A 12,387-nucleotide genomic window follows, 5' to 3' on the forward strand; every position below is an offset into this window, starting at 1 on the left:
ATGAGTCCGAGAGCTTTTCTTGGTCGTCAAAGAGAGAGACGTCAGCTCAATCTCCTGTCGAGGAGGTAGGATTCATGGAGACGAAGGTCAAGAGGAGGTAGTAGATGAGGAGAATGAAGTTGAGGTGAAAGGAGAGAGGGATAGTGACAGAGATGAAGGCGACGAAGAGTCTTATGAGGGAACTTCAGGAAGTCCTAGAGGTAGTCGTCCCTTCATCCTTCCCAAGGAATGGGCTGTTAATAAATTTTTACCAAAGATGAGTGATAAGGTTTTCAAAGAGTTACGCGTCCGTTTCCAAATCCCAGACCATATCCCTATCCGTCTGCCCTGGGAAAATGAAAAGTGCTATACGGAGAGAACTGCAGACGTTGGTATGTATGATGCAATGTTTGCTGCAAGGCTCAGACTACCCTTGACAGCCTTGCACTGTCAGCTGGCTGACTTTCTTGGGTTATCCATTAGCCAGATTGCCCCCAACTCATGGAGGATTTTCATAGGTGCTGAGATCTTATGGGGTCATCTGAGTGGAGGACACCGTCAGCTTTCTTTAGATGAATTCTTCTACTATTATAGACCCCAACATCTTTCTTCTTCTAAGGAGATGCACCATTTTGCGTCAGGGAAAAGGATTTGAGATTGGTGTCTAAGATGCCAGATTCAAATAGAGATTGAAAAAGTATGTACTTTTTTGTTAAAAGGATGGACTGGGTGTGCCGTCAAGAAGAATGGGAGACGATACCCGTGATTATTTTGATAATACTTGGGCATTTGTCAAGGATTCAGGTTTTAACCGACAGCTTTAGCCCCATCAGCTTTTACATATATTTATTTATTTATTTTTGGTGTTTTAATGACATTAGTCTGTTTTTCTTTTCAGCCAACACTCGCCCTCTTATAATTAAAGAACAAAGGGATTTTATCCGTCAGGTTCTAGAGATTCCCTTAGAGGAGCGTAAATGTCAAGATTTAATTACTCTTGACACTCTTTACGCATACTGCGGGGGTCCGGAATCGACGCCTGAAGCTCGTAAGCTATAGGAATTTTTTCGCCGTCGTGAGTAGTTTTCTGCCACTCCACCACTTTGGTTCTTATCGTCAATCTTTCTCATGCATATCTGTTATGTTCACAAAAATGGAGGCCACTAAGCAACGGATAAGGGCTGCTGCCGCCCGTCAGAAGGAGGAGAAGAGGGCCAAGGGGGAATTGACATCTTCCTCAGCCCCCAAGGCCGACACTAAGGGTTTGTTGAAGAGGAAAACTGATGGGAAGGATGTTCGTCCTCTTAAGAAGGTGGCCGTCACTCTGGGGATGAGTCCCTAGAGAAATCACCCCCCAAGTCAGGCCATGGGGCTAGAAAGGGGGTAATGACTCCTTCTGGTTTGGTACTTAAAGGGCCCGTTGCCTACTGACACACAAGGATTATGCTGTTGAAAATGTGGAATCATTTATAAAACTGACGGATATAGATCCTTGCGCTCAGTTGGGGACGGAGAACTTAGGAGCGTTAGCCATTTTTGACCTAACACAAGTATACTATCTCTCCTAGCTACCTTTCTTCTTTATCTTTTTCATGTTTATTGATTGACAACTTTGGTCTTCTTAGGCCTTGGTACGTGTGAAAGCGCTCCAGGACCGGTGTGTGGCTAAGGAGGAGGGCGTCGTCACTCGCGTCAGGAAGCACAACGTCAACTTGATGAATGAACAGGGTCAGTACAAGGAGGTCGTCCGTCTTTTGAACGTCAAGTTGAAAGAGACGAAGCAGAAGTTGGAGGAGGCAGGTCATTAGAAGGAGGGGTTGGAGCAAGAGCTGACAACCCTTCGTGCGCAGGTAGAGACGGCTGGGGCTAACGCAATCAAGAAATTCAAGGCGTCAGATTCCTTTATTGATTCCTGTGGTGGATACTACGGTACTGGATTCAATGACTGCCTTAAGCAAGTTGTGTCAGCCTTTCCTGAATTGGATTTATCTGGGATCACCTTGGATGATGCCCCGCCGATGACGCTTGCTAATGACGCCGTCATTATTGAAGGTGACGACCCTAATAATGCCCCCTTACATGAAGATAGTGGCTTTATTTTAGCCCAGCCTGCTGCGAACCCTCCTTTTGTTGAGGACCTAAACGTAGAAGACCCTTCTACTCAAAAAAGTAAAAAGACCTCGAGTGACGCTCTTTCTGCCCAACCATAATTTTGTTTTTTGTAGTTTACATTTCATGCCATTTGTGAACAATATTTTTTAAATGCCTTTCTAGTTGTAGGCTGAGGTCGTTAGCCTGGTCGTGGATTATTTAATGATTACGAACCCATCTGTTTTAATGATGCCGTCGGCTTAATAAAGCTGTTTTTCCTTTAAGGGATTTCTAATCATTCCTTCATTCTTGATGTTTTCCATGTTAATTTTGTTTTAAGGGTATGTTATGTCCGTTGGCTTCTTGCACTAGACTTACCCTTATTAAAATCTTATTTCTTTCTGATGAGACAGCCACTTTTATGAGTCTGTCACATGGACCGTTAACTTTATAATCTCCACTTTGTTGAGACTGTTAGCTTTATAAGCCCGTCACTTTTAATGAGTCCGTTACATGGACCGTTAATTTTATAGCCTCCACTTTGTTGAGACCGTCAACTTAATGAACACGTCATTTTTGATGAGTCCGTCACATGGACTGTTAATTTTATAATCTCGACACTTTGTTGAGACCGTCAACTTCATGAGCCCGTCACTTTTGAGGAGTCTCTCACATGGACCGTTAATTTTATAGCCTTGTCCATATTATGGACTTGGTGAGCTCCTCTTTTTGCAATCTCGTCACTTTGATGAGATCGTCAGCCTAGGTGGTTGATATTTTTTCATCCCATTGGGATAAATTGATGCTTGTCCATATCTAGACCTGGTTTCTGGCCCATTCAAGGGCTTCAACCATGCTTCATCCTCCTGGGATTGATTCGTCTATCTTGAGGGCTTATGGTCGCCAATTTTTGTAGACTTAAGGTCGTCCACTCTTTAAGTACTTAGAATTTTTTACCTTTTATGGACTTAAGGTTGTCCGTTTTTTGCAAACTCGTAAATAGAAGACGTCAGCTTTTCTGAATAAACTCTTCTTATTGCCATACATTCAAAAAAAGTAATTCTAAAAAAAACCTGCCCTTTAGGCTTATTGTAGCAAAAACTAAAGTAAAGAAACTTGCCCTTTAGGCTTATTGTAAAAACTAAAGTAACCGATAAGTTTGAGGAGTATAACTAAAATTTGCTGCGGTAGACTATAAATGAAAGGAGGTGTTGTCATCTCTAATGGTAGTACTTTCGTAAATGCTTCGCATTCCAAGGATGTGGCAGCTTCCGTCCGTCTAGAGTCTCTAGGTGGTAGGTGCCTTTTCTTTGCCATGTCGTGACTTGGTAAGGCCCTTCCCAATTTGGGCTGAGCTTCCCTTGGGTTGGGTCTTTTGCTGTGCCCATGACTTTCTTTAGAACGAGATCTCCAACCTGGAAGCTTCTGCGTCTGATCCGGGAATTGTAGTGCTTTGCCATGCGGTCCTAGGTACTGTGCAAGCCTTTGTTCCACTGTAGCCCTTATTTCGTCTATTAGATCCAGCTGTAGACGTAAAGCTCCTTCGTTTCTGCTCTTTTCATGGTTGTACACCCTGTAGCTTGTGAGTCCAACTTCGGCTAGGATGACCGCTTCGTTCCTGTATGTTAGTCAGAATGGTGTCTCTCTTGTGGGCGTCCTCGCCGTCGTTCTGTACGCCTAAAGTATGCTTGGCAGCTCTTCAGGCCATATACCCTTTGCCCCCTCAAGTCAAGTCTTGAGAATCTTGAGCAAGGATTGGTTCGTGACTTCGACCTGTCTGTTAGCTTGAGGGTGGGCAGGGGAGGAGTAGTGGTTTTGTATCCCCAACTGCGAACAAAAGTCTCAGAAGGAGTCATTGTCGATTGCTTCCCGTTGCCTGAGACCAAAACCTTAGGGATGTCAAACCTGCATATGATGCATCTCCAAACGAAACTCCAAACGTTTTTCTCCATAATGGTTGCTAAGGCTTCAACTTCCACCCATTTTGTAAAGTAGTCGATGCCAACTACCAAGAACTTCAGCTATCGTACCATGGTAGGGAATGGTCCCATAATGTCTAGTCCTCACTGAGCAAATGGCCACGAGGCTATTATTGGGGTTAACTCCTCGGTTGGTTGCCTAATGATATTGCTGAACATCTGGCACTTATCGCAAGTCTTGATATAAGCCTCGGCATCTTTCTGCATGGTGGGCCAAAAGTACCCCGCTTACACTAGCTTGTGCATTAATGATCTCAACCATGAGTGGTTTCCACAGATTCTCTCATGTACCTCTCTTATGAAGTAGTCTGCTTCTTCAGGACCCAAGCATCTTAGGTACGGGCGGGAGAAACCTCTTTTGCATAAGATGTCTCTTATCAGGACGAATCTTGCCGCTTGGACCTTCAGCTTTCTTGCAGCTTCCTAGTATGCCGTTTTTTAAGTAAAAGACTAACAGCGTAGTCCAATTATTTTCGGAGCCTATTTCCTGCATATCGATTGAATCTATTAGTGGAGAGAGCTGAACAAAGGAGAATGCATTATACATGGTGGTCATATGTTCGGCTGAGGCAGCTTTGGCCAAGCGGTCGGCTTGCTCGTTTTCCCCTCAAGGGATTTGTATGATTTTGGCCTTCAGCTCGTCTACCCTCTTCTTTGCTTGGTCCAGATACCTCTTCATTCTTTTACCCCTACACTCGTAGTCCCCATTCATCTGGTTGGTAATGACTTGAGAATCACAGTAAATGACCTCGTTTAAGGCTCCTGCCGCTTTGGCGAGATCAAGCCCTACTATTAAAGCCTCGTACTCCGCTTCATTATTGGTAGTGGGAAAATCGAGGTAGACCATACACTCAACTGTGTCCCCCTCGGGTGATAGCAACATGATGCCGGCTCCCCCTGCCTGTCTGTTAGACGATTCGTTTACATGTATGCTCCATTGAGGAGACTCTTCTGCCCCCTTGTCTCGCCATTCATGAACTCTGCTATGAAATTTATGATGATCTGTCCTTTAACGGTGATTTATGGGTGATACTGGATGTTGAACTCGCTCAACTCTATGGCCCATAGTGCCAATCTGCTAGCAGCTTCAGGGTTGCTCATTGCCTACTGCAAGGGCTTGTCGATTAGGACAATAACCTTGTGGGCTTGAAAATATGGCTTGAGTTTACGTGCCATTATAACTAGTGCGAATGCGAGTTTCTCCATGGGCGGGTATCTTTCTTCGGCACCGCGAAGTGCCTGGCTAGCATAGTACACAGGCTTCTGTACTCTTTCTTCTTCCCTGACTAAGGTGGCGCTGACAGCAGCAGGGGAGAAGGCCAGATAGAGAAAAAGCTCCTCACCGGGCTGCGAGGGACTTAGCAATGGAGGGGAAGAAAGATAGACTTTTAACTCCTCAAATGCTTATTAACACTCAACAGTCCATTCGAAATATTTCTTCAGTGTGCGAAAGAAGGGTAAGCATTTGTCCGTTGCCCTTGATACAAATCTATTCAGTGCAACTATTTTGCCGTTGAGGCTTTGTACTTCCTTCACATTCTTTGGCGGTGCCATCTCCATTATGGCCCGGATTTTGTTTGGGTTGGCCTAGATGCCTCTCTACGACACCATAAATCCTAGGAATTTTCCTGTCGTCACTCCGAATGTGCACCTTGTTGGATTAAGCTTTATGTTGTAAGAGCGTAAAGTGTTGAACGTTTCCTTGAGGTCTGCTAGTTGATCCTCCTCCCTTCAGCTTTTGACCAGCATATCATCAACGTAGACTTGGACATTTCTCCCAATCTGCTGTGCTAACATCTTGTCCATAAGCCTCTGATACGTTGCGCTTGCATTTTTTAAGTCGAACGGCATCACCTTATAACAAAAGAGTCATTGACTAGTTACGAATGAAGTTTTCTCCTGATCAGCTTCATGCATTCGAATTTAATTGTAAGCAGAGAAAGCGTCCATAAAGCTTAACAGCTTGTGCTGGGCGGTGAAGTCCACTAGAAAGTCGACCTGTAGGAGGGGATAGCTGTCTTTGGGGTAGGCTTTGTTCAGGTCGGTGAAGTCCACGCACATCCTTCACTTCCCATTGGCTTTCTTGACCATTACAATGTTTGCTAACTAGTCGGGATAGTACACCTCCCTAATGAAGCCCGCCTCTTGTAGCTTACTGACTTCTTCTGCTATCGTTCAATCTCGCTCTTAGGCGAAGACACGCTTCTTCTGTTGGACGGGTGGACAAGATGGCGACACATTTAGCCTATGCACCATGACTAAAAGGTTGATTCCTGGCATGTTCTCATGGCTCTAGGCGAACACGTCTTGATTTTCCTTGAGGAAAGTTATGAGTGCTGAGCAAATTGCCGGGCTGGTGAGAGTACCAAGCCTGGTAGTCCTGTCTGTCCTGAAGCTGTCGAAGGATATCTCCTCGAGCCTCTCTACGACTCTGCCCCCGTTCATTGTTCTTCTTTGCTCATGGTTTGCACTTAGTCGTCCATCTCCAGCATTGCAATGTAGCACTCGCGCGCGACTATCTCGTCCCCTCGCAATTCTCCTACTCCGTACTTAGTGGGGAATTTAATCATCAGGTGATAGGTCGAAGCTACGACGTTCTAGGAGTTAAGGGTAGGTCGTCCTATTATGGCATTGTAGGCAAAGGAGCAATCAACCACTAGGAATGTAATGTCCCTAGTGATTTGCTGGGGGTAATCTCCAATGGTAACCAGCAATGTGACTATGCCTAAGGGGTATACTTTAGTTCCACCAAACCCGATGATTGAAGCATTGGCTGGGGTTAGTCGCTCTCTACTGATCCGCATCTATTGGAATGCAGGGTAGTAGAGAATATTTGCGGAGCTCCCGTTGTCGATTAAGACCCGGTACATGTTATAGTCCCCTACCTGGATGCTAACGACGAGCGCATCATCATGCGGATGGTAAAGGCGTCGGGCATCTTCCTCCGAGAAGCCGATGAGGGGATTGTAGACTCGCGACATCTTCAGAATGATGCCAGTGAGCTGAACGTTTTGGACCATTCTAAGATAAGTCTTTTGAGCCCTTTTTGATAGGCCGTTGGCGGCCGCGCCTCCTACAATCATCCTTATGTCTCCTAAGGGTTGTCCCGGGCGCTCGTTGTCTCGTCGGAGGGCTTGCTCTTGAGGGAACAGATCTGTGCTTTCCTTACTAATGAACTTCTGCAACATCCCTTGCCTAATGAGGGCTTCAATTTGCTGTTTCAAGTCATAATAGTTGGCCATGTCATACCCGTGGTCGCGATGGAAGCGGCAGTATTTATCTCGGGACTGCTTGTTGGGATCTCCCTTCAGCTTCCCAAGGAAAGTCAATGCCCCCTCGTCCTTGATTTGCATAAGGACTTGGTCGATTGGGGTGGTTAGTGGGGTGAAGGTTGTGAATCTCCTCGTGGGGGGCTTAGAGCGCCTATCATCCCTTCACTCTCCGGTTCTTGCCATCTTTTGCCCTCTTTCTTGTCGAGTATCTTCCTAACTTTCTCTTTTCTTGGCTTTTTCTTCGCGAGCTAGTAGAGTGTCTTCGGCATTTATGTACTTGGTGGCCCTGTAAAGTACATCTGACATAGTTTTTGGGTCATTCTTATATAGTGAAAATAAGAACTTACCCTTCCTCAGACCATTCGTAAAAGCTGCCATGAGTATTTTGTCGTTGGCCTCGTCAATCGAGAGTGTTTCCTTGTTAAAGTGGGCTATGTAAGATCTCAACTTTTCATTCTCCCATTGTTTGATACTCATCAGGCATGTGGTAGACTTCTTGTACCAATGCCCTCTAATAAAGTGCGAAGTGAATTGGGCACTCAGCTTTTTAAAGGTGCTGATAGAGTTGGGTGTCAGCCGACTAAACCAAATTCTCACAGGACCCTTCAGCGTCATAGGGAAGGCTCTACACATGATCTCGTTCGCTACGGCTTGAAGATGCATCAAGGTCTTGAAGGTCTCCAAGTGATCAAGCAGGTCCTTGGCTTCGTCATAACTCTCAATCTGCGACATGCAAAACTTCTGTGGTAGAGGAAATAAGTTGACAGAGGTTGTAAACGGCGAATTGGTTCAGTGAACCAAGTCGTCAAGGTCGCTGGATACCCGTCCCTTAAAGGCATTCATCATAAAATCCATCCTTTCCTTCATCAATTGTATATCCGCGACCATGTAAGGGGGGCCGTGTCAAAACCGAAGGGACAGCTGGTCTCCTACCGCTCTTGTTGGTTCGGAACATTACTGCCTTCGGGTCCATCCTGGTTCCTTCTCTTGGCGCTGGTCCCCTCTTGATCACCCCTTTGGTTGTTTAGTGCTACATTCTTCTGTCGCAGTCGTTCCTCCAGGTCGTGGTTTTTCTTAGTGAGGCATTCCACAGCAGTAATGAGAGTTTGGACTTGTCTCTCGAGGGTGGTCATGGGTGGTTCCTCTTCTTGAACGTTGTTTGTGGTTGCCATCGAGCGGGTGAGCACCATGCAACTCTCTTGTTCGGAAAACTATAGCATGAACGCGCTTTCCCACAGACGGCGCTAACTGATGATGTTGAAAATGTCACCAATGAGCCACGTAATGCTCATACACTCAATATGTCACTTACACAAAGAAAAAGAGAAGACCTAGCGAAGAGTACTGATGTGGTGCCGGCCAAATACCCTCCGAAGGTCAAGTTAGAACTTCTTACAACTCTAGAGTGCTAGAGATGGTTTAATAATGCGTACCTTGATTTGTGAGGGTATTGGGGCTTTTATAGTAGTAGAGGGTTGACCTTTTCTTCCTTGGGCTAGAAGTCCTTTCCTTATAGAAATCCTAATGAGCCCATATTACGGAATTCTTTTCTTGTAGGATACTAGCATTAAGCGTGGGATACAAGTCATTTCCTTATTTACTCATGTGTGGTGACCAAGCCAAGGTTTCATTGAGACCGCCAGCTTCAGGATCATCAGCTTCTTGATGGTGTTACCTCCTGGGTGAGCTAACTTCCTTCCTGTAAAGCCATTCTCCATTAGTTTTGTGGGTCTTCAGTTTCGCTCATAATTTACCTCATCAGCTTAAGCCGTAGGACCTACTCTATGATCAAATCCGACGAGCTAAATTCAGAGCACCTTGCATGCTATAATTTTACTTATCACCTATTAAAGCCTAAGAAAACTTATGCTTAGCAATATTTCAAAAGACCATGGCAAAACTATTTTATCAATGGAATTCAAATCCCATAATCAAAACTCTTGGTTCAAACCTATGGCAAAATTATTTTATCAATGAATTTCAAATCTCATAATAAAAACCCATGGTTCAAGTCCATGGCAAATTATTTATCAAAAGTCCATTACTACATGGCACCGTCAAAAGCCCAAGCTAATTACTTGACACCATCAAAAGCCCAATGCTATATAGCACCATCAAAAGTCTAAGCTAACTATGTAACACTATTTTATTAAAAGCCTAAGGTTATTAATGCTTGACAAATAATATATTATAAGTATTTCACTTGAAGCTCAATGATGAACAATTCTTGACAAATAAAATTTTTTAAGTTCTTAAACCCATAGCTACAATTTATTCTACACCATATCACTTCATTGCTTTGCTTGAATTTAATGTGTGTGCATGTGATAAACTCTAGTTCCATTTATTAATCATTACATTTAGATTGAAAAAACAACTTATAATGAATATGTGTGAATGGTGATATCCTAAATTCAAGCATTTGAAAAATTGTGAAATTAACATATATTTTCATATTTTGGATATAGATTTAAGATCAAAATTAGTGTTATGCATAAACATGTGATTACAACCAAGAACATGTGAAGAATGCATATGAACAACATTCAAGCATATCAAGAACATTCAAACACATTCAAGAAATTTAAATAAACTTGCATGCTTTAATCTTAAATTAACATTATAGCAAAATGAAAAACAAGTTACGGAAAGGGTTTGTCCTTACATGCAAGATCCACACTGTGAAGGAGGAGGCTTTTGGTGGAGGTTCTAAGGGTGGAATAGAGAAAAAGAACTAGGAGAATAAGTGTAAGGCTCACTTAGAGGGTGTTTGGATTAGGGTGTTTTCAATTATATAACTCAAAATCCATTGGACCCATTGATTGAAATAATGTTTGATTGAGTTTTCAATTTTTATTTCCATAACTCATATCTCAAATTTTTGAGTCATGAGAATGAAAATCGAGAACTCATGAGAAGCTGTTTTCAAAATTTGATAAATGAGTTTTGTGGCAGTTTCCGTAAATAAGTGCAATTGTGTGGGACCCCCTTCAGTGTATTGTCACATCATCTCAGCATCGTTGGAAGCTTTCTTTGTTCCAAATGCTCTAGCTTCGTTTTTGGCCTCTGTTTTCCTCTATTCTCTTTTCTACTCCAACTTCTCCAATTACTCCTCTCACCCACCTCTTCCAACATACCATTATTTCTTCATTTTGCTTTTTCTTTTACTACTCATACCTCTTACTGGTTCCATATGTTCACAAGCAACTCTTAACCCATCACAAACAGAGAGAAAGAAGAAACCATCCCAACCAGAAACAAGCACACCCTAAGACAACCATCCAATATTGGTGTCAACAATGGTTTGTTAATCCGATCCTTGTACTACCTAAGTAAACACATTTTCTCTCTCTCCCTCTATAAACCCACTATGCTCTGTTTCATTTGATATAAATTTTGTGGAAAAATTTCATCAACTTGAACAATTGTGTCTCTCCTATGTACTTTGTCAAACATCTATGGGTTTTGTGAAATATTTCTACTTCGGCAATTGTTGATGTGGAAAACCCGAAAGTATATATTTCATACATGTTATGGTATATTGTAAAAAATCAAATATGCTTGATGTGGGTCTTGTGCTGATAGTTTGAACCAACATCTAGTGTTGTGGGATGTCTGCTGTAAATAATTTTGGAAGTAAAAATTTTGTTTGGTCTTTCAAAAGGCTAAAAGGACCCACATTGCCACATTATTACAACCTATGTTCTATAAATTAACTTGTTTATGTGCTGGAATATTTGTATTAAATGGCTTATGAATCACAGAATGTGGATGACAAAATGTGGCCTCCCTACATTGAGCAAATTTTTATTGAGATTATGTTGGATGAACAACTCAAAGGGAATATGGAAAATGATGTGTTTAATATGCCTGTTTGGGAATCTATTACCAAGCAACTTAATACCTAAACTAGGAAGAATTTCCTCACTAAGAAGGTGATTCAAAAGCATAATAGGTTAAAGCAAAAACAATGAAAGTAGGGATAACTTTTGAATCATACGAGCTTAAGGAGAGACGAGATAACACAAACTGTGATTGGTTCTGAAGAGGTGTGGGCAAATGTGGTTGCGGTATGTTGTTTACCCCATTTGTGTTTGTATATCTATATGTGCATCCCAGTTCTGTTTCATATGGCCTGTTGTTTAATGGCAATTTTACTTCTTTTCAAGGAGATCCAAAAGCACTGTTACTATGTGTAAAGTTGTGATTTACAATTATATTTTATGTTGGCTTTATTCCATGACAAAAAGTGTTGTAATTGCTTAAATTTTTTTCACTGTATTTTGTGGGATTTATTGTATTGGGTTTAGTATTAAGATGGTGAAGAATCGAGCATGTATTGGATGAACAAGTGGATTTCGTAAGTGTCTCGCTAGAAGCTAACCTGTGAAAGAGCCACGTGAGAAGCACTTACTAGAAACTAAAGAGTCATGCCAAGCTGTCGATTTTGCAAATGTCTCGCGAGTAAGGCCTTCCCGTGAAATACTTGCGAAACATTCTACCTGGAGGATTTTTTAAGTGTGATTTTCTTACCCTTCACCCATACTATATATACCCTCATTACCCATAAAACTCAAAAATATGAGAGGCCATTCAGAGAGAAAAACCCTAGATAGGTTTTCTACAACACACACACTCATCTTTTAAAGAGAGAGCTACTCATTCTTAGTGAGAAATCATTCTAGCCTCTTCTATTTCCCTTTCCTATTTTCATACTTTGAGAGAAGATTTATACATAAACACAACCCACACATTTTTAAAGTATAGAGAGTGTTTTGGGGTTTTGAAAGTTTTGGGGATTTACCAAAAGAAGCCAGAGAGGCTTGGCGAATGCAATCGAGCGTATTGCAGGATTCGAAAAGCTAAAGAATACATGACTCCGAGAAGTCCGTTGGTAGCAAGAGCTTGGAGGGCTCAAGTATATTAGGTAGACTAGGCTTGAAGGGTTTTTTTGTTATTCGTGTACTCAAACTTATTCTCTAGTGGATTGATTTACCACTTGGAGGGCGGCGAAGAGGTTTTTCGCCGAGTTCTTTGGTTTCCTCTTCGATAACACGTCTCGGTGT

The 12,387-nt window shown here is 42.6% G+C and overlaps 1 protein-coding gene across 1 annotated transcript; it reads right to left on the reverse strand.

Moving 5' to 3' along the window:
- Positions 1–6,853: 6,853 nt before the first annotated feature.
- On the reverse strand, positions 6,854–7,402 carry LOC111996069 (uncharacterized). Its single transcript, XM_024027997.1, has one exon. It carries the CDS (start codon positions 7,400–7,402, stop codon positions 6,854–6,856), a length of 549 nt encoding a protein of 182 aa, XP_023883765.1.
- Between the last annotated feature and the right edge of the window lie 4,985 nt (positions 7,403–12,387).

The sequence above is a fragment of the Quercus suber genome, unplaced genomic scaffold (assembly GCF_002906115.3).
Source record: "Quercus suber isolate HL8 unplaced genomic scaffold, Cork oak 2.0 scaffold_544, whole genome shotgun sequence".
Classification (NCBI taxonomy): domain Eukaryota; kingdom Viridiplantae; phylum Streptophyta; class Magnoliopsida; order Fagales; family Fagaceae; genus Quercus; species Quercus suber.

What these genes read in the sequence shown, in the direction of transcription:
- LOC111996069 (XM_024027997.1), bottom strand. Translation starts at nt 7,402, where the DNA reads ATGCAAATCAAGGACGAGGGGGCATTGACTTTCCTTGGGAAGCTGAAG.